The sequence below is a fragment of the Eptesicus fuscus genome, chromosome 3 (genome assembly GCF_027574615.1).
Source record: "Eptesicus fuscus isolate TK198812 chromosome 3, DD_ASM_mEF_20220401, whole genome shotgun sequence".
NCBI lineage: Eukaryota > Metazoa > Chordata > Mammalia > Chiroptera > Vespertilionidae > Eptesicus > Eptesicus fuscus.
Genome location: NC_072475.1, coordinates 8,339,718 through 8,359,635, shown reverse-complemented (window position 1 = coordinate 8,359,635; position 19,918 = coordinate 8,339,718). Strand labels below are relative to the sequence as shown.

The 19,918-nt window shown below is 55.1% G+C and overlaps 1 protein-coding gene across 1 annotated transcript; it reads left to right on the top strand.

Annotated features, from left to right (window-relative positions):
* The first annotated feature begins 5,815 nt into the window (after window positions 1–5,815).
* DNMT3L (DNA methyltransferase 3 like) lies at window positions 5,816–18,260 on the top strand. The gene is made up of 12 exons (XM_054712859.1): window positions 5,816–5,924; window positions 6,408–6,506; window positions 6,816–6,860; window positions 8,060–8,139; window positions 8,216–8,328; window positions 9,151–9,322; window positions 11,394–11,481; window positions 12,532–12,620; window positions 13,240–13,315; window positions 13,788–13,927; window positions 16,008–16,093; window positions 17,813–18,260. The coding sequence occupies exons 1-12, from the start codon at window positions 5,816–5,818 to the stop codon at window positions 17,976–17,978; spliced, it is 1,263 nt and encodes a 420-aa protein (XP_054568834.1). The 3' UTR covers window positions 17,979–18,260.
* The last annotated feature ends 1,658 nt before the right edge of the window (window positions 18,261–19,918 follow it).

Sequence of the window (19,918 nt, the reverse complement as noted above, 5' to 3'; positions counted from 1 at the left end):
TGAGTGAGATCACGTGTTACTAGAAATATACTTATAAGAACCGAATGTGAGACGAGCAATAATAGTTATGCTGACAGGCAAATGAATCAGTCTGTATTGTTACTGAATTTTAAACTTTTTTAAAAAATATATTTTATTTTTAAAAAAATATATTTTTTTTACAGAGAGGAAGAGAGAGGGATAGAGAGTTAGAAACATTGATGAGAGAGAAACATCGATCAGCTGCCTCCTGCACACCCCCTACTGGGGATGTGCCCGCAACCAAGGTACATGCCCTTGACCGGAATCGAACCTGGGACCCTTGAGTCTGCAGGCCGACGCTCTATCCATTAAGCCAAACCGGTTTTGGCGAATTTTAAACTTTTTTAAAAAATATATATTTTATTGATTTTTTACAGAGAGGAAGAGAGAGGGATAGAGAGTTAGAAACATCGATCAGCTGCCTCCTGCACAACCCCTACTGGAGATGTGCCTGCAACCAAGGTACATGCCCTTGACCGGAATCGAACCTGGAACCCTTGAGTCCGCAGGCCGACACTCTATCCACTGAGCCAAACCGGTTTGGGCTGAATTTTAAACTTTCAAATGGTCAAAATGGCAAATTTTGTGTTATGCGTATATTACCACAATAAAATTAATTAATTTAAGAAATCATCTGTTAAATTAATTAGTTCTTAAATTCTACTTATTTTTTTTAAATAGTTTATTGATTTTTAGAGAGAGAGGAAGGGAGAAGAGAGAAACATCGATATGAGAGCTAAACATTGATCGGCTGCCTCCTGCACACCCCCCACTTGGGATGAGCCCAAAACCCAGGCATGTGCCCTGACCAAGAATTGAACCAGCAACCCATCAGTCCACCTCCTCCTTCTACCAGGTCAGCATCCAGCATGGAGCTTTCCCATCCAGCCTTGGCCCTCAGTGGCCTCACTACCAGGCCCTTCACCCAGAGCCCAGGGGTCAGCCAATAGGGCACTGGGAGGACACCCATCTCTCCTTCACCATGTGGTTCAGTCAGCACCAGGATTGTAGCAGGAGCTCCCACTGCCAAGGGGGCTAAAAACAAAACAAGCCACAAATAGTTGGCACCCAGAAAAGCCTGGAGCAGAAACACAGGACACTGAACAAAGAGCAGAATCACAGAGCAGCTGGGGTCTGGCTGGGGCTTGCCCAGAGCCAGCGCACCCAGTGGGCAGCTTCAGACCATGTCCGAGTGTCACCACCCAACCTCCTCTACAAATGACACACTCAAGGGGTGGCCTCAGAGGACACCAGAGCCCCACTGAAGTAAGTCCTGCTCTGTGGGGTGGGCCCCTACACAGCTGATCCTCCACAGTGGTCGGTGGTCACAGCCAGTCCTTGCAGCTGACTAGCCTACAGGTAAGTCCCTCCCATTGATATGCCAACAGCAATCAAATTTCAACTACAAGAGGAGGACTAATTCCACACGGGGGTGGGGTGGGGTGTGTGTGTGCACATTGAGGGCCCAGCTTGGGTGATTAGAAAGGCTGTGCCACTGGACCCTATTAGGCCACTCTACCAAGCCTGGGAGACCTAGCAGCTCTACCTCATACACAGAAACAAACACAGGGAGGCTGCCAAAAGGAGGAAACAAAGAAATATGTCCCAAATGAAAGAAGAGAATAAAACTCTAGAAAACCAACTAAACAAAATGGAGCAAGCAATCTCCGAGATGCAGAGTTCAAACACTGGTTATAAGGATGCTCACTGAACTTAGTGAGAACCTCAACAGCATAAGAAGGATCAGTTAGAAATAAAGGATACACTAACTGAAATGAAGCATAATCTACAGGGAATCAACAGTCAAGTAGATGAAGCTGGGATCCAAATCAGCAATTTGGAATATAAGGAAGCAAAAAAAAAAAAACAACACAAAAAAAAAACCACTCAATCAGAACAGCAAAAAGAATAAAAAATATAAAAATAAAAGAAAACAAGAATAGTGTAAAGAGCCTCTGGGACAACTTCAAGTGTACCAATATTTGCATCATGGGGGTGCTGGAAGAAGAGAGAGAGAGCAAGAAATTGAAAACCTATTTGAAAAAAAAAATGACAGAAAAATTCCCTAACCTGGTGAAAGAAATAGATATACAAGTCTAGGAAGCACAGAGTCCCAAACAAGATGAACTCAGAGGCCCACACCAAGACACATCCTACTTAAAATGCAAAAAGTTAAAGACATCTTAAAAGCAGTAACAGAAAAGCAGTTAGTTTACCTACAAGGGAGCTCCCATCAGACTGTCAGCTGATTTCTCAACAGAAACCTTGCAGGTCAGAGGGAGTGACACAAAATATTCAAAGTGATGAAAAGCAAGGAGCTACAAACTAGATTACTCCACCCAGCAAAGCTATCATTCAGAATCAAAGGACAGATAAAAACCTTCCCAGACAAGGAAAAACTAAAGGAGATCATTACCACCAAACCAATATCATATGAAATGTTAGAGGGTCTAGAAGAAGAAGAAGAAGAAGGGAAGAAGATGACGGAATATGAGCATTAAAATGGCAATACATACATATCTATCAACAATTGAATCTAAAAAGCAAAACACATAAACAAGCAGAGCTGAAACAGACTCATCGAGAGCATTTTGACAGTTGCCAGAGGGCAGGGGGGTTGCGGGGGCGGGGGGGTAAGTGTACAAGCTGAAGGGATTAAGAAATACAAATTGGTGGTTACAGAATAGTCATGGGGATGTTAAAGTACAGCACAGGGAATATAGTCAATAATATTGTAATAACTATGCATGGTGCCAGGTGGGTGTGAGATTTATCAGAATGACCACTTAGTAAGTTATGTACATCATGTCTATTCGCTGGGGTGTACACCTGAAACTAATATAATAATGTATGTCAACTGTAATTGAAAAATTAAAAACATTTCAAAACATTAAAAACATTAAAAACAATTCAAAAAATAATGAATAAAAAAGTTGATCAAGAAAAAAGAAACCTGCAAAACGTATTCTCCAGAGCATTTGGGATATTGCTCCCTGGCATATGTCCTGTTTGGCTCAAATAAACTCTTACAAAAAAAAAAAAAAATCTCTTCCTTCCACTTTAAAAAAAAAAATCTCTTCTCTCCACTTTTAAAAAATAATGAATTAGCTTGACTATACATTCTAAATAATTTATATATATATTATATCATACATTAAGTACAGTATGTATTTAATATGTACTATATAAATATAGTATATATTTAAATATATTTATGGGTTGAAAGAGTTAATATTGTTATAAGCATCCATACTATCCAAAACAATCTGCAAGTTCAATGCAACCTCTATCAAAATTCCAATGACATTTTTCACAGAAATAGGAAAAACCATCCTGAAATTTGTATGGAACCACAAAAAAACCCAAACAGCCACAGCGATCTTAAGAAAGGAGAACAAAGCTGGAGACATCATGCTCCCTCATTTCAAACTGCATTTCAAAGCTTTGGTAGTTACAACAGCGTGATATTGGCATAAACACAGATACAGATTAGTGGGACAGACCAGAGAACCCAGAAATGAACACACACACATATGAAACAAAATGAGTGAGAGAAGATGTTTACAAATAATATATGTGATAAGAAGCTAATATCCAAAATACATCAAGAACTCATGGGGGAAATCCAATTAAAAATAAGCCGAAAAATGTAAATAGACGTTTTTCCAAAGAAGACATACAGATGGCCAACAGGCACATGAAAAGATGCTCAACATCACTCCTCGTCAGGGAAATGCAAATCAAAACCACAAGGAGCTATCATCTCACACCTATCAGAAGGGCTATTACCCAAGAAAGTCAAGAAATAAGTGTTGGCAAGGATGTGGAGAAAAGGAACCCTCATGCACTGCTGCTGAGACTATAAATTGGTGCAGTCACCGTGGACAATGGTACGGAGATTCCTCAAACACTGAAAAATGGAATTACCAGATGACCCAGCATTCCACTTCTGGATGATTACCCAAAGAAAACAAAAGCACTCACGGGAAAAGATATCTGCACCCCCTTATTCACGTACAGCCTCCAAGAGATGGAAACAACCGAAGTGTCCACAGATGGGTGAATGGATAAAGAAAGTATGGTATATATGGATACAATGAAATATTGCTCAACCATAAAAAAAAAAAAAAAAAAAGGGAAATCTTGCCATTTGCAACACGTATGGGCCTTAAGGGCACTATGCTAAGTGAAATGAGTCAGATCTCACTTATAGGTGGAACCTTCAAAAAACGAAACAAACAAACACACACAACCCTGGCCTCAGTAGATATGAAGCACAGATAAGGGGGGGTAGGTTAAATGGATGGAGGAGGTCAAAAGGTGCAAACTTCCGAGTATAAAATAAGTCATGGGGCTGTCATGTACAGCATGGTGACTTTAGTTAATAATGCTGTACATTTTTTTAAATTTCTTTATTGATTAAGGTATCACATATTTGTCCTCATGCCCCCATTCCCATCCCACACCCCTCCCCACACATGCCCCCACCCCCCTGTTGTCCCCAACCGCTGGTGAGGCGCATATGCTTGCACCCAAGTCCTTTGGTCGATCTCTCCCCTTTACCCCCACCCTCCCCTACCTTCCCTCTGAGACAGTCTGATCCATGCCTCCTTGTTTCTGGGTCTGTTCTTGTTCATCAGTCTATGTTGTTCATCATTTCCCCTAGATGAGTGAGATCATGAAAAAACAATTCTAGAAGTCTTATATTCACAGAAAATTTGCAAAGCCGTACAGTTACCACGAACCTCACAGGTTCCCCTGCTGACATCTTGCATTAGCATGATCCATCTGTTCCAATGAATGAACCAACACTGATACATTATCATTAACTAAATGGATCAGCCCTCGTTGACTAACGTTTTCTCCTAATGTCCCTTTCCCCACCCCCCCAGGACCCTCCTGGACATTAGTTGTCCCACCGCCTTAGCTTCGTTGACAGTGAGGGTTTGTCCCCTTCTTGGCTGTCGAAGGCCTTGGCAGTTTCAAGGAATGCTGGCGGGTATTGTGCCCAGTGCCCCTCTCCGGGACTTTTCCTGCTTTTCTCGTGGGCGGAGGCAGGAAAACCACAGAGCTGAAGTGCCCTCGCATCACACCCCATCCTGGGTGCACACTGTCAACCCTGCTTGTCACGGTGGATGTTGACCTTGATCACCTGGCAGAGGTGTTTGTCAGGGGAAGTCACGAGGCTTGGCCAGCCGGCACCCAATGGGGACCTGAGACCCCCAACCCCTTCCCCCGCCCCCACTACGTGCCATTTGGCCCATCCCACCGAAGTAAATGCCTCCTCGCTCCTTCTTCCTCACCTCTCACCTCTACCCCCCAAGAAACTCCCTCCCCCTGCCCCTCCTCCTCCTCCTCCCTCTCTCCCTTCCCCTCCTCCTCCAGCCCTGCCCCCACCCACGCCCGCAGCACTGAGCCCCCTAAGCCCCGCCCCGGAGTGCCACGCCCCTCCCCCCACTGGGCTCCAGTCCTGAACCCGCCACCCAACTCCATACTCCGCTTAGCATCCCTTTACAGAACCCCCTCCCCCTGCCCCCAAGCCCCTTCCCTCCCACTGAGCACTTAGCCCCACCCCACCTCTCCTCCCCTCCTCCCTTCCGGAACGTTCTATCCCACCCACCCATATAAGCTGCCTGCAGGAGCTCCTCACCCTTTCACCCAACGCCCCTCCGCACGTCTGGGGGACCCTGCGCCTGCTCCCCTGGTGCTCCTCAGCCCCCACACCCAATGACCCCCAGGCCTCCCACCTGACCTGCTTCCTGCGGGCTCCTGGGAGGCCCCTTCCCCTGGTCCCATGGCCCTCTCCTCGCCTGGGACCCTGAGCCTGGAGCGCCTGGACAGCCCGGACCCTGACCCCGCGGGGCAGCTGGAAGAGGAGCCGTGGCAGCCGCCCTGTGAAATCCGTGAGGCCCTTTCTCCTTCTCCCTCGCCTCCTGCCTCGAGGGTCCAGCAGATCTGGGGGACCCTTGCGGGAGGGAGCACGGGAGCGGCCGTGGGGCCCATAGCTGCTGGTGGGTGCAGATGGAGGCGGGGGCTGCATGGGTCTTAGCTCTGGACCCCTCCAAGGCCTGGCCTCTCCCTTTGTGGGGAGAAGACCGCCTGACCTCACGCTGTGGCTGGGGCCGAGGTGGGGAGGGACCTGGCCCAGGGGCCACACCAAGCTCCCTCTCAAGGTGGGCACTCTCCACCAGCCTTCCTGCCAGGAAGGCCTTTCCCGGGGTTGGGAGGGGTGGGTGTCACTGTGGAAAGGGGGTGGGGGCTGCTGAGCTGAGTGCTGGGCCCCGTCGCCCTTGCTGGGGGCCAGGGGCTCCAAGGCAGAGACTGAGGGGCCATTTCCTCCCCCCCGCTTGTGCCTGTCCTGTCTCCTGGGCGGTGTCCGACGGCAGCTGCCCCAGCCATGGACCCAGAGGCGGAGTGCAGCATGGACATCATCGTGGTGGGCTCCAGTGCGCAGGCGTCCACCCCTTCGCCCCAGTCCCGCAGAGGTGAGGGCTCCTTTGGGGGCTGGACCCATCGCTTGGGATGCCGAGCCCAGGCCTGGGTTCCAGGCTTCTCGGATATTCACCCCTAAATCAGATGCAGGGGCAGGAGGGCCCCACCCAGAGGCTCTCCCCACCCTCAAGCTTGGGTGGGTAACATTCCGGGAAAGATAGGGAGAGGCTGGGGTGGGGGTGGGGGTGGGGTCCTCTGGCTCCTGTGGCTTCAGACAATCAACCTGTGACACGCGCTTAGGCTGTGTTTAACCGGCAGACAGGTAGAAGGAAGGCCCACTTAACTTCCTTTTCGTTTCCTAGATCGGATTTACAATAAAGTCAAGGCCAACCGGCGAGCCATAGAAGGTGAGTGGTCGCACGCGTGCCCACACCCCCAGGGAAAGGGACCCTCTGGCTGCGTAGCTGGTGCCCTGCTGCTCCTCTCCCTCCACGGGCCCAGCCCCCATGGCTCCGTTGAAGGCACACAGTTCAGTGTCTTACATTCCCAGAATTGTGCAACCATCACCGCTATCTAATTTTAGGACATTTTATCACCTCCACCCCCCCCCCCCCCCCAAAAAAAAAAACCCAGCCCCAAGCCATTCCCCATTCCTTCTCACTTCCCCCTTCCACGTTAGGCAAGCACAGATCTACTGGTTTTCTCTATGGCTTTGCCTATTCTGGAGTCCTTGCATTTCCGTGTGCAGTTCAGGATCAGCTTGTGAACTTGAACAGCATTCCGTCTGACCCATGCGTTAGGGGCACGTCATTTTAACGATATTCCGTCTGACCCCTGCGTTAGGGTCACTGAAGGAGGAACGCATGAGGCCAAAGTGGTGAGGGATTATGAATGTGTTGGGTCCTTGGGATACCAGGTGGGCTGAGCCCCAAAATGGCGCCAGCACCCAGGGACGGGACGGGGCGTCAGGGATTTTTAAGGACTGTAGGCCGGCCTTTCCTGGGCGGGTCCAGATCCCAGGAAGGTGCGGGGGGCGGGGGGGGGAGATAATGGTCTTAGCACGTGGAATGTGGTCTTCACCAGGGGAATGTGGTCTGAGCAAAAAGGGAATGTCCTCGTGACGTGGCCTTAAGGCCAGATCCCAGGGGAGGGCGTGTCCACTCAATTATTTGATCAGACTTCACACCATGAACCTGGGGCGCGGTTCCCAGTTATCTAGATTTTTCTTTTTCTTTTTTATTTCTTTTTTTAAAATATATTTTTATTGATTTTTTTTTTTTTTTTACAGAGAGGAAGGGAGAGGGATAGGGAGTTAGAAACATCGGAGAGAGAGACACATCCATCAGCTGCCTCCTGCACACCCCCTACTGGGGATGTGCCCGCAACCCAAGGTACATGCCCTTGACCGGAATCGAACCTGGGACCCTTCAGTCCGCAGGCCGACGCTCTACCCACTGAGCCACACCGGCCAGGGCTGGATCTTCCTTTCAGCAGCGTTTTGTGGGTTTCAGTGCGGGGTCTTGTACCTCTTGTTGAACATGTTCCCAAGTCTGGGGCTCTGTCTGATGGTGTCGTGACCCCGTTTACGCCTTGACTGTCCCCTCAGAGCTGTGCATCTGCTGCGGAAGCTTCCGGGTGCACCGGCAGCACCCCCTGTTCGAGGGCGGGATGTGCTTCCCCTGCAAGGTAAGCGGGGGGCCGCGGGGCGGCGGGGGAGGCCTGTGGGAGCAGCGGGGGCACTGGCTGCTTTGCCCTCTCCAAGGACAAGTTCCGGGACTACTTCTTCCTGTACGACGACGACGGGTACCAGTCCTACTGCTCCATCTGCTGCGCCGGACGCACGCTGCTCATCTGCGAAAACCCCGACTGCACCCGGTGAGGCGAGGGGCGCCCCGGGCGGCCCGGGTGAAGGCCAAGGACCCGGGAAAGGCCCACCCTCCGCAGCCACGCATCTGAGGGTGTGGGCTGGCGGGGGGGGGGGGGCTGCCCCCACAAAGGATGACTTTCTCCAACGCTCTTAATTCCCACCTCACGTATTTCATTTGATGTCGAGCCTTGACATATGGGAGGTGGGGTGTCAAAAGATGTGTGTTTTCCATTCTTTTTATTATTATCGCCGAGACGGAGCTGCTCCCCCCATCATCACGGAGGGTGGGCACCCTGCACCCTTGGGGGCTGCTGGTCACGGCGGGAGGAAGAGGGAGACAGGCAGGGACACGTCCATTCCTCGTGACATGCCAGTTACATGCCAACATGAGCTCCATTCATAGTCCCCTCCCCTTCAGTCCCCGGGGCTATCCTTGCATCCCCCCCCCCCGCCCCCACCGCACTGGTGTTGGAAAACCTTAACTGTGTCCCTGGCTCTAGGGTTGGGGGAAGACAGGTGGCTTAGGGGGTTCTCTGAAATCTGTCCTTGCCCATAAAGCCGTCTTCTGCAGATGGCTTGGTTCCCGTCCCTCTAGGTCCCTAAGAGGGACAGCCCCCCTCCCTCTGGTCCACAGTCTCGCCTTCCCCCTGTGTGGGGTGCAGACGAACAGGGCCAACTTAGTCTTTCCGCAGGAGCCCGGGTGTACAGGGCTCCGAGAGCTCCCTCCAAAGCGAGGGGCGGGCTCTCCCCGGCCTGCAGACGGCCCGTGGTTTCAGTCGGTGGCCAAAGCGGTGTCATCTCGGTCGCTGTGGCTTTCTGTTTGACTCTAGGTGCTACTGCTTTGAGTGCGTGGACACCCTGGTGGGGCCCAAGACCTCGGGGAAAATTCAGGCCATGAGTAACTGGGTGTGCTTCCTGTGCCTGCCCTCCCCCCGCAACGGGCTGCTGCAGCGCCGGAGGAAGTGGCGGGAGCGGCTGAAGGCCTTCTATGACCAGGATTCGGTAAGGAGCCGCTCACCGGACGGGACGGACCGGTGCCGGGGGCCCCCGCTTTGCTGGCTTCCTCTGGCCACCAGTTGCAGAACGCCCGCCTGCTCTGGTACGAGGCGAAGCGAGAGGCGTTGGAGCAAACGTGCTTTCTCTTTGACAGCAGGTTCCCCGCGCTGGTCTGCTTTCCAATGACTTTGGCAGGCGGGTGGGCTTGTGCCGGGCCTGGGAATGAGGGGTTTGTAGCAGGCAGGAGAGGAGCACAAACGCCTGGGCAGCCGGCTGGACCGGGGCCTCTTGAGGACTGAAGGTCACAGTCAGGGGCCAGGATCTAGGCAGGAGCCGTGGGCTCCTCACAATGGGATGAACCGTGACCTCAAAAGAAACACGTCCAAGTGCTGACCCCGGTACCTGTGAAGGTGACTTGTTTTGCAAATAGGGTCCTTGCAAATGCAATTGAGTTAAGGATCTCTGTGTCTCCGGGGGATTAGGGTGGGTCTGGAATGCAGTGACTGGTGTCCTATAGAGGAAGGGGAGGTCACAGAGGGAGGACGGCCATGTGACTTAGGGGAGGGAGGTTGGAGTGTGGTCTACACGCCCAGGCCCCAAGGACTTCCAGCCCCTGAAGACGCTGGGGAGAGGCCTGGGTCAGAGCCCCCCTCAGACTCCCAGCGGGAACCAGTGCTGCGGACACGGTGATTAAAGGCTTCGGCCTCCTGAGCAAATTCGTGGCCACACAGTTTATTCCCATGTGCTAAGGTTGTCCTGGAAAACTACGGAGGGAGAGGGAGGGTGCTTGGCGATGCAGCCATGGGCAGGAGGGGCCCACAGCCAGAGCCGGTTCTGGGGACTTGCACACAGAACCGCTGGGCCCACCCACAGGGCGCACAGGCGGGCGTGCCGTCCCACCTCTCCCTGGCACGGGCTGGGGGCATGTGGGCATTTACAACCACTTTGGCAGGTGTCTAGATGGTGCTTTTGGGAGAACAGGCACCTGTACTCCTCATAGACCCTCCCTCCGGGGCCACCTAGCGGCAGGAACCGTCCATCTCAGGGTGGGACGGCCAGGCTGGCGAGTTGCAGGAGGACTTCCACTTTGTAAGAACATGAAGCTGACGTTTGGAAATGTCCTTACGCCAGCCCAGTGCCAGGCGCAGGGGGCACCAGGACACGCGTCCCACAGTGTCCGTCGGTCACAGCTGCCCCTGTGCCCGATGGCCCACCTAGCGGCAGAGGACTTCCACTTTGTAAGAAAACGCCCACACTCCTCGGCCTGGGCACACCTGCCCTCCCAGACTCCCCTGCGCATTCACTCGCTGCCTGTGTGGGTGCTGTCCTGTCTGCTTGCGCCCAGGCAGGCCCTTCCTCGTGTGGCTCGGGGTCCCCTGCAAGCCTCCCACACAGGCAGACTCCTTCCCCGCCCCCCCTCCCCGCTCAGGCCTGGTCTCGACAGTGGGCAGCTTGATTCCTTGTGTGCAGGAGGCCAGGTTCCCCTCTGGAGTGGGGGCCGTTCTCCAAATGGGGTCCTGGAAGGGGAAGGGGAAGGGAAAGGGAAAGGGAAAGGGAATGGGAAAGGGAAAGGGAATGGGAAAGGGAAGGGCGACATCATCCTTTGTCTCGGTGTGGCTTCTTCGTGGCTGAGCGCAGGGCATAGGTCTCGCCCTCGGCCTGGGAGGGCCCCCCGTTAGTGACGTTCAGGGGTGCTAGGGGGCTTGAGCTGCACTCGGAGCCCACACAGGGAAGGAGAGGAATGGGGTGGATCCCACCGCTGTGTGTATTCAGAAGCCCCCGAGGTGAGGCTCTCCCCAAGCAATGCACAGCGAGTGCCCCCTCCCCCCCCCCACGGGACTGTCTTCCTGACGTCCATTGCTAGCGATGGCCTGGGGAGGGTTCAGGGCAGGAGGCCCGGCCTGGGGGTGCACAGTGAGGTCAGGGCGGGCCAGCGCCTGGGCAGGGTGCCCCAGGTGAGCCTCTGCTCGGGGGGACCCCTCTGCTGGCCAGAAAGGAGCCTCCCTGTGGCTCTAATCACGTCGGCCCAGAGCGTGGTCTTTTTTCCTGAGTTTTTTTTTTTTTTTTTAATAAATAGGAGAATCCCCTCGAGATGTATAAAACGGTGCCTGTGTGGAAGAGAGAGCCAGTCCGAGTGCTGTCTCTTTTTGGGGACATCAGGAAAGGTGAGTGGTGACGCCCAGAGGACTCACCGGAAGATGCGCCTGCCTATCCTAGGTGTGCGTGTGTGTGTGTGTGTGTGCGTGTGTGTGTGTATGTGTGTGTGTGTGTGTGTCCGGGGCAACTCCAGGGGCTGAGACTCACTTTGGGGGCTGGGAGAGGGTGCGGGAGCCCTGGTGCTCACTCCCTCAGAAGTCGTGCCTTGGAAAGAAAATGCAGACGGTGGGTGTAAAGTGCCCATGAGGGCCGTGCGGCCAGGGTCTCTGCCCGCGGCCACCGCACCAAGTCCACTTCAGATACCGCCACACCCCTGGCCACCTTGCAGGGCCGCCCGCCCCTCCTGGGGCTCCAGCGCCCTCACTCGCCGTGAGCCCCGCTGGCCCAGCACTGCTGCGCTCCAGCCTTGCCTGGATGTCCTGCCTCCCTGGACCCCAAGCTGACCGCCCCCTGCTGGTGCCTTTGCATATAACGGATTCTTCTGGGCTCTGCAGCCATGAGGAGAAGGCATGGAAATACATCCTAGTCCCAGACCACATGGCATGGGGAACCCGCCCCACTTCTGGCATGTGCCTCCCGCCCTAAGCAGTGGTCACTGCAGCCTCGGGCACTGTGTCACGGACCAGGGGCCGAGACCCACAGTGGGCACAGCTCACAGCTGAAGGCACCCGGGAGGCAGGCCATGGCTGCCCTGCCTTCGTCTCCCGCCAAGGACGCACCCCTGAGGCCCTTTGTCAGGTCCTTTCTGGGCTCTTCCTGTCCCCCACCCCCGGCCACAGACCCTCCAAAGCCGTGACGGGGCTCCAGCAGCCCCCCACCTTGTCACACAGCCTGGCCGGGTGACATCGATTTCCTACCCCAGAGTGCGGCCGACTTCGCAGCCCCGGAAGGCGGCTCCACAACAAACCGCTTGGCTTTCTCAAGTCAACACACCTTCTCCCTTCGTCCCCATCGTGTCCTTCAAGAGAGAAAGCTTGCTTTTCTGGTCACTTGTGGGCCTTTTGGTCCCGGTTGGGCTCAGAGTCAGCGTGTTCTGCGTCCTTCTGTTTCCCACCCAGAGCTGACGAGTTTGGGCTTTCTGGAGAGCGGTGCTGGCTCAGGAAGACTGAAATACCTGGCCGATGTGACCAACGTAGTGAGGAAGAGCGTGAGTACAGCGTGTCCGTCCAAGCGCCAAGATGGGAGCGGGTGTGCACGTGGTCCCGGGTGGGGTGTGGGCAGTGGGGGTGCGGACAGCCCCGATGCTGCCCGGCTCTGGCTCCAGCCTGGCCGACGTGAGGGTCTCCCAGGAATTGGCACTCGTCCGCACAGCTGCTGGCGGCTCGCCCTGCAGCGGGAGAGATGAGAGGGGCATTTCCGTGGCCCCCACACTGGCCACAGCCCAGAGCAGAGCGGTCGGCCAAGCCTCCTGTTCAACTTGCTGAAACCCCAGGGGCCATCCCTCCACCGGAGATGGTGCTGCCCAGAGGGGGTGCGAATCCCCACCCTCCCTCTAAAACGAACACGGCCGGTTGAAAACATCCCCCGAACATCACCATGAAATGTCCTGGCTCCTGGAGGGCTATCTCCGACGTCCTGGACTGTGGTCCTGGGCGAAGTGCCCAGCAGCATCCAGCGCGGCCCTGAGTCCGGGGTCAGCGCACTGGTTCTCGGGAGCGATCTGCAGGGTGACGCCTGCCACGGGCCATCACTCGGGCCCCCAGTGACCTGGGGAGGGCCCGCCCACTCCATGCATCCTCCCGTGTCCCGTGTCCCGTGTCCTGCAGGTGGAAAAGTGGGGCCCATTCGACCTCGTGTACGGCTGCACGCCTCCCCTCCGCCAGGCCGCTGACCATTCTCCGGGTAAAAGAGCACCCTTTATCCCAATACCTGGGCCCTCTCATCCCCGCCCTTCCCCCCCCCCCATGGCCCACCAACCCCCCTCCGGGAGGCCGGAAATTGCAAATTGTCTACATTTTATAAAAACAGCTTTACTGAGGGATCACTGGCATCCATGAAATGTCCCCTTCAGCAAGTACAAGGCCATCGCTACATCCCAGACCCCTGTGCCCTCTGACCCTGTCCTGCCCCTTCCACCTGCAAGCCCTGCCTCGTTTTAACCGCCTCTGCGCCTTAACCCCGGGCACTGGGTGAGGCTGGGTCGGCACACCGGGCGACAGCGAGCCCTAGGGCGACACAACTATCCTGGGCGGTAGTGGTGCCGGGGCCCAGACCGGCCCCATGGAACGGGCCCTTCCGCAGTCTCCACCCCACCCTGCCCCCGCGCCCAGGCCCCTGCACCGGGCAGAGCCAGATGTGCCCGGATGTCCCCCAGGGTGGTACCTGTTCCACTTCCACCGCATCCTGCAGTACTCGCGGCCCCAGGCCAGCAGCTCCCAGCCCTTCTTCTGGATGTTCGTGGACAACCTGCTGTTCACTGAGGACGACCTCGCCATTGCCACACGCTTCCTGGAGGTGCGTGCCGGGGGCGGGCGGTCTCGGGATGCCAGCCAGGCCACGCCTCCCCCGAAACACTCGGCCTTGGTCTAGGGGTGGCGGTTTAGGGTCTGACCCCCACCCCCGAGGCCTCGGGTTTCAGAGTTCACAGGGACCCTGAGGGTCGCCTTGTGCCATCGGGGCCTCAGAGGGTGCCCCCTTCACACTACGCTCAGGGTACACCACCGGCCTCTCCACCTGTGCACACGCGCACACGCACACACCACGTGCAACACCGTATGCAGTGCACAAACGACTGGCACACACCACACACAGAATCCCACGCACTCACACATACCTTCTGGGGCACCGACAGCTGGTTTTTCTCTCTGTGTGTCTGAATCCTGACCCTTAGAGCAGCCAGGACTCCCTCCCCACGCCCAGGGCAGCCCCGGGGTGAGCCTGGTGCCCACTCCTCACATCCGAACTTCAGGCCAACAGTGTCCTTGCCGTCCGGGCCCCCAGCTGTCCCATCTCCAGTCTCCTGGTCACCTCCAGGGTTCTTTTTTTTTTTTAAGAAATCCCATATCACCCATTCATTCATTTTTTTTTTTTTTTTTTTTTTAAAGGGAGGAAGGGAGAGGGATAGAAAGCTAGAAATGTCGATGAGAGAGAAACATCGACCAGCTGCCTCCTGCACACCCCCTACTGGGGATGTGCCCGCAACCAAGGTAGATGCCCTTGACCGGAATTGAACCTGGGACCTTCCAGTCCGCAGGCCGACGCTCTATCCACTGAGCCAAACCGGTTTCGGCACCTCCAGGGTTCTTGATGCAAACACAGCGGCTCTGCCCACGCTGCTCCTCCGGGGCCGGTTTTCCCGGAACCAGATCCTCCCCGTACAGAGGACCTCCCCTTTCCTTGTTTTATTTGTGTTTTGTTTCGTTTTGCCCTGCTCCGTTGGACATAAAAATGGATTAACCTGCTCCCTGTGGGCCCGGTGGCCTCGGGGCGGCAGGGGCAGAGGCTGTCCTGACCCCCGCCCCCCGCCCGCTTTCCCAGGCCTGCCCAGGTGACACCAGCTCTCCGGGGCAGCTCTTGTTACTTTAGTCCGAAGTGCCCTGTGGCAGCGGGGATCTTTCTCTCGTCTTCTAACTGGTTTTGCCTTGTCTACAGGAAACTATTGATTGCTGTGCCTTAATTCCGCTTCTGCTGCCTCATCAAATGACCTTCTAATTTACCGTAGTTTTCAGCAGGTTCCATTAGACTTCCTAGGTATTTGAGCAGATCACCTGCAACCGGTAGCGGTTCTTTCCTTGGGATTTTACACCTCGGCTACCTTTCTCTTGTCTCCTGCTGCTGCCTCTGGGACAACATTGGACAGCAGCAGTGACGGCACACAGCTGTCTCTCTTGTCCCTGACTTTCATGGAAATGCATCCAGGGTTTCCTTACTGAGGTGATGCTGCCTGAGGGTGAGGGTGGTAGATTTCCATCGATTTCTATTTTTTTTTTTGAGTGATTTTAACTTTATCAGGAATAGCTGTTGGATTTTGTCAGATGTTCTTTTTAATGTCAATGGAAACTTTATCAGGAATAGCTGTTGGATTTTGTCAGATGTTCTTTTTAATGTCAATGGAGATAATTTTCCTCTTTCAAGCCACGAATAAAGTACACATATAATAGCTTAATAAAAAATGAGAAAAAAAAGAACAAAGATAAAGATAAAGAAAAACAAAACAAAACAAAACAAAAAAAGCTACGAATAAGGTCCTATATAATAAAAGGGTAATATGCAAATTGACTGAACAGCGGAACGACCCGTCGCCATGACACGCACTGACCACCAGAGGACAGACGCTCAACTCGGGAGCTGCCCCCTGGTGGTCAGCGCACATCATAGCGAGCAGCAGAACTCCCGGTCGAACTCTCGCGTGGACACTTGGTGTGTGTGTGATGTGCAGCAGTGTGGACTGTGTAACGTAGACAAGTCTGGGGACACTGTTGACCGAATTCTGAGGGCCACCCATGGTTGCCATGGCGGCCGAGGCCTGTGGGCCGCCCAGGGGACAGGCTATTGTCCAGGTCACCCTGATCCACAGCCCATGTTTCCACCCCAGACAGAACCCGTGACCATCCTGGACACCTGCGGCAGAGCCGTCCGGAACGCCGTGCACGTGTGGAGCAACATCCCGGCCGTGAGGAGGTATTTCCTGTGCACTCGAGCCCTTTGGGAGCGAGGAGGGACACTGGCCATCGAGGAGACGGGAGTCTGAGGGGACAGGGAGCCAGCCATGCCCAGCAGCCTCTGCCCAGGGCGGGACCTATGTCTGGTGGATCTCTGAGGCAACCCCAAAAACTCTGGGCATGCTCAAGGTCGGGGGCACACCCCTTCCACTTTGGGGACCTTCTCCCCAAAAGCTGTTGCACGAATGCTCCTGAGGTTCTCACCTCAGGACTTCGCAGGGCTTCCCTGCATCCAGAGAAGAAAGTCCACACCCCTGGCCACCTGCCCACGGCCACAGCGCTCAGGCCTGGTACCCCTCCCCAGCCTTCGGCAGCACAGCCCCCCCTACTCACTGGACACTCACACCCTCACAGCCCCGCTCACTCACCCACCCCCACTCATGGACACACAATCACACACTCACACAAGCTCACGTACACCCCTCCGCACCCACCAAGCACTCTCCTGACTATTCCTGCTCGTGAATATTCTCCCTGCTCCATCTCCTCCCCCATCACCCCTCCCCCTGGGCCCTGTGTCGGCCTGCTCCTCGGCAGCCTGCTCCGGGACACCTGCCCTGGCTCCGTCTCACCCCACATGTCCTGCCCTGGAGGGGACAGCTGGCTCCTCCGTCGAACCCCGCCCTGGGCAGCCCGTGTGAGCCACGCTGATGCATCTTCAGGGGCAGCCGGGTCCTCCCTCCTCACAGTGGCTGCTTCAGCCTTTCCCACCCACCCCGGTCCCAGACGCTCCCCTCGCCAGGCCCACGTCCAGGATCAGTTTTAGGTGCAGCGAACCTGAGGCGGCTTTCCGGGATGTGTTTTCCCCGAAGCCTGGACGGCCTTTCTGTGGGTGGTGCTTACGCCTCTTCCCCCTGCCCTGCCCAGCAGCTGGCTCCCTCCCCACGTGGTTCCCGGAAACGGGCTGGGAGCCCCTGCTGTGAAGGGCAGGTCCCCTCAGCCTCCTGCTGTCCTGACAGCGAGGAGGGGCCCCTCACCGAAAGCAGACTTCATCCTGCTGAGAGGGTGGGCGGCTGCCCTGGGCGGCCATGTCACCTGACAGTCAAGCTGCCTGGGGAGTGTGTAGGTGGGGGGAGGAGGGGTTACCAGGAGGAGCCCTGCATGTTTCTGGCGCCTCATCCCTGGCCTTCCAAAGTGAAACAGGGAATGTGTCTGTCTGACTGCAGTGGTGCCTGGGAGCATGAGACACACGTGCTGGGCGCCGTGTTCACGAAGCCCGAGTCCCATGGGCTGTTGCATCACATTGCAAGTTGGGGTCCTGTGCTCTCCCCACCCACCTGCCCCTCATGCAGGGTCTGCAGCTCAGGCTGCCACAGGACCCCGGGACCTGCTCAGGTCTCCCTGTCTTGGATAGATCAGAACCCCTTGGGAATGATATTCCTCTCTGTGGGGTCTCTCCATGATGCTTCTTCTCACTGAAAGGGGGACTCCTAGGTGGGCCAAGATCTGTCCTTGGGGACCCTCTGCCTTTCACCAGCTTCTCACAGGACGGAGGGAGGTGGGAGGGGTGGGGCCATCGTCCCCTGATGCCCAGGACATGCACGCGGGACGGAGTGTTTATGTGAGAGACTCTGAAGAATCTGGAGTGACTGGCACTAGCCAGCCCCCCGCCCATCACCGGCAGCCCTGGCCTGGGAGCCGTGGAGCGGGTGGGTGATGGGCTGCCCTCTCTCCGCAGCAGGCATTCGGCCCAGGTTCCCCGCGAGGAGTTGTCCCTGCTGGCTCAGGACAGGCAGAGAGCACGGGCCGCCGCCGCCGGGCCGGCCACCCTGGTGAACAAGTGTTTCCTCCCCCTGAGAGAATATTTCAAGTATTTTCAATCGAACTCACTTTCCTCTTTATAAGTGAGTCATTATACCGTGAAAAAAAAAAAAAAGACTTTTCTTAGAACTAAGATAACTTTCCTGATATTGTCTCCATTTCCCTCTTCAAATGATTATTTTATTTGCTTGACTTTGGATTTCCATGGTGGCCTCAGACCCCTACGCTTTGGGTCTGGAGATGTAGCCATGGCGCTCCCCCCTGCCCCCCCACGTCTTCACAAGGGAGGGGGCGAAGTGCCTGGCGTCTCACCAGAGACGACATCCTGATGTTCAAGTGCATGTGTGCTGCTGAAACTGTTTCTGTGTGCTGTTTGTGGAATTAAAAATACACTTCTGACGCGGGTTAGTGGTCATTTTGGGTGTTTTGAAGTACACGCACGGTCTTGATGCTGCAGGACATGGGGCTGGGGCGAGAAAGAGGGGCATGACCCGTTTCTCAGGCAGCTGTTGCAGGTGCTCCCAGGTGCAGGAGCGATGCTGTCACACGACCACACACAAACACACACACACCCCGACAGCCACACAGCAGCCCGGACCTCAGCAAAGTGCAGAATTCCGAGCGTGGTGAGCACAGGGAGCAAAGCGAGAAGGGATGAGGAGACAGCACCAGGCGGAGGCCAGATACGCCATGAAGTGTGCAGCCCTCCCGGTCTCGCTGGGCTCCGGGGAGGGGAGACCCTTGCAGAGCACTGGTTCGAGCTGGATTTGAATCCTGTGGTGAATCCTAAAGGGATCTTTCCAGCTTAGCCAGGAACCCCCCACAAAGGGCCCAAGGCTGAGGTCATTAACCACTCAGCTTGTCCTGGGCATGATGGCCAAGGCTTGGTACTGTTAGTGGGATGTAAGACACTTGGTGGGAGAAAGGTTGGGCTAAAATTGGATCTTTTGTTGAGGATTTTGAAAAAATACATTGTTAAGATTAGCCTTTTTATGGTTAATTTTCTCTGTCAACTTGGCTGGTCCAGGTGCTCATGATTCTGGGTGAGATTAACATTTAACCGGTGGACTCTGATTAAAGCAGACCAACCTCCTTAAGATGGGTGGGTGCTGTGGTCTGAATGTGTGGGTTCCTTCACCATGTTCATATGTTGAGTTCCTAACCCCAACATGAAGGTGTGAGAAGGTGAGGTCTTTGGAGCTGACTCCAAAATGAGATTAGTGCCCGAATCAAAGAGGCACCAGCGAGCGTCCTGCCCCTTCCACCATGTGAGGAACCATGAAAAGGGGTCCTACTTGACTGCTGGCACCCCGACCCCTCACTTCCAGCCTCCAGCGCCCCGTGTGTACTCTGTTCTAGCAGCCTGATGGGACCGGGACACGGCCCCATCCAAGCCACTGAAGGAACCAAGGCTGATCTGGGAGTTCTGCACACCACCTGTGCGCTCCAATTACAACTCGTCTTTGGTGTCCTTAAAATAAAAAATATATATATACACTAGTGGCTCAGTGCACAAAATTTGTGCACAATAAAAGGGGCTTAATTAGAGGAAATATTTTAAAATTGCTATTTGCCTTTTCTCTATAATAGAAGTGTCAGATGAAAGAAAATTAGTAAAATGTATATGAAAACCTTCCTCCTGTCAGAGTCTGGGGCACACTGCGGGACCCAGAGTCAAGTCCCCACTCACCCACATGCACCTCAAAATCACATGAGACCCAGACCCCCACCCTCCCTGGTTGGGCTAGATCCAGACCGGGCCAGTCTCACCCTTGTCAAGCCCTGCCAGGCAGGGGGTGTAGTCTCAGGTCCCCTGGCCTGGCACCAGGATGGGAGGCATGGCCTGAGGTCCCCCGTCAAGCCCCACCAGGCAGGGGGTGGGGGGGGTGCAGCCTCAGGTCACCCAGCCCAGCACTGGGAGGGGGGCACAGCCTCAGGTCCCCCATCAAGCCCCGCTGTGCGGGGGCGTGGCCTGAGTTCCCCCAACCGAGCACTGGGGGGTGCACCTTGAGGTCCCCTGTCA

Excerpts from the sequence above, each read along its gene's own strand:
- DNMT3L (XM_054712859.1), top strand. The coding sequence starts at position 5,816 with ATGGCCCTCTCCTCGCCTGGGACCCTGAGCCTGGAGCGCCTGGACAGC. Across the intron at positions 8,329-9,150 it reads GAAAACCCCGACTGCACCCG|GTGCTACTGCTTTGAGTGCG; the intron begins GTGAGGCGAGGG and ends GTTTGACTCTAG. Across the intron at positions 9,323-11,393 it reads CCTTCTATGACCAGGATTCG|GAGAATCCCCTCGAGATGTA; the intron begins GTAAGGAGCCGC and ends TTTAATAAATAG.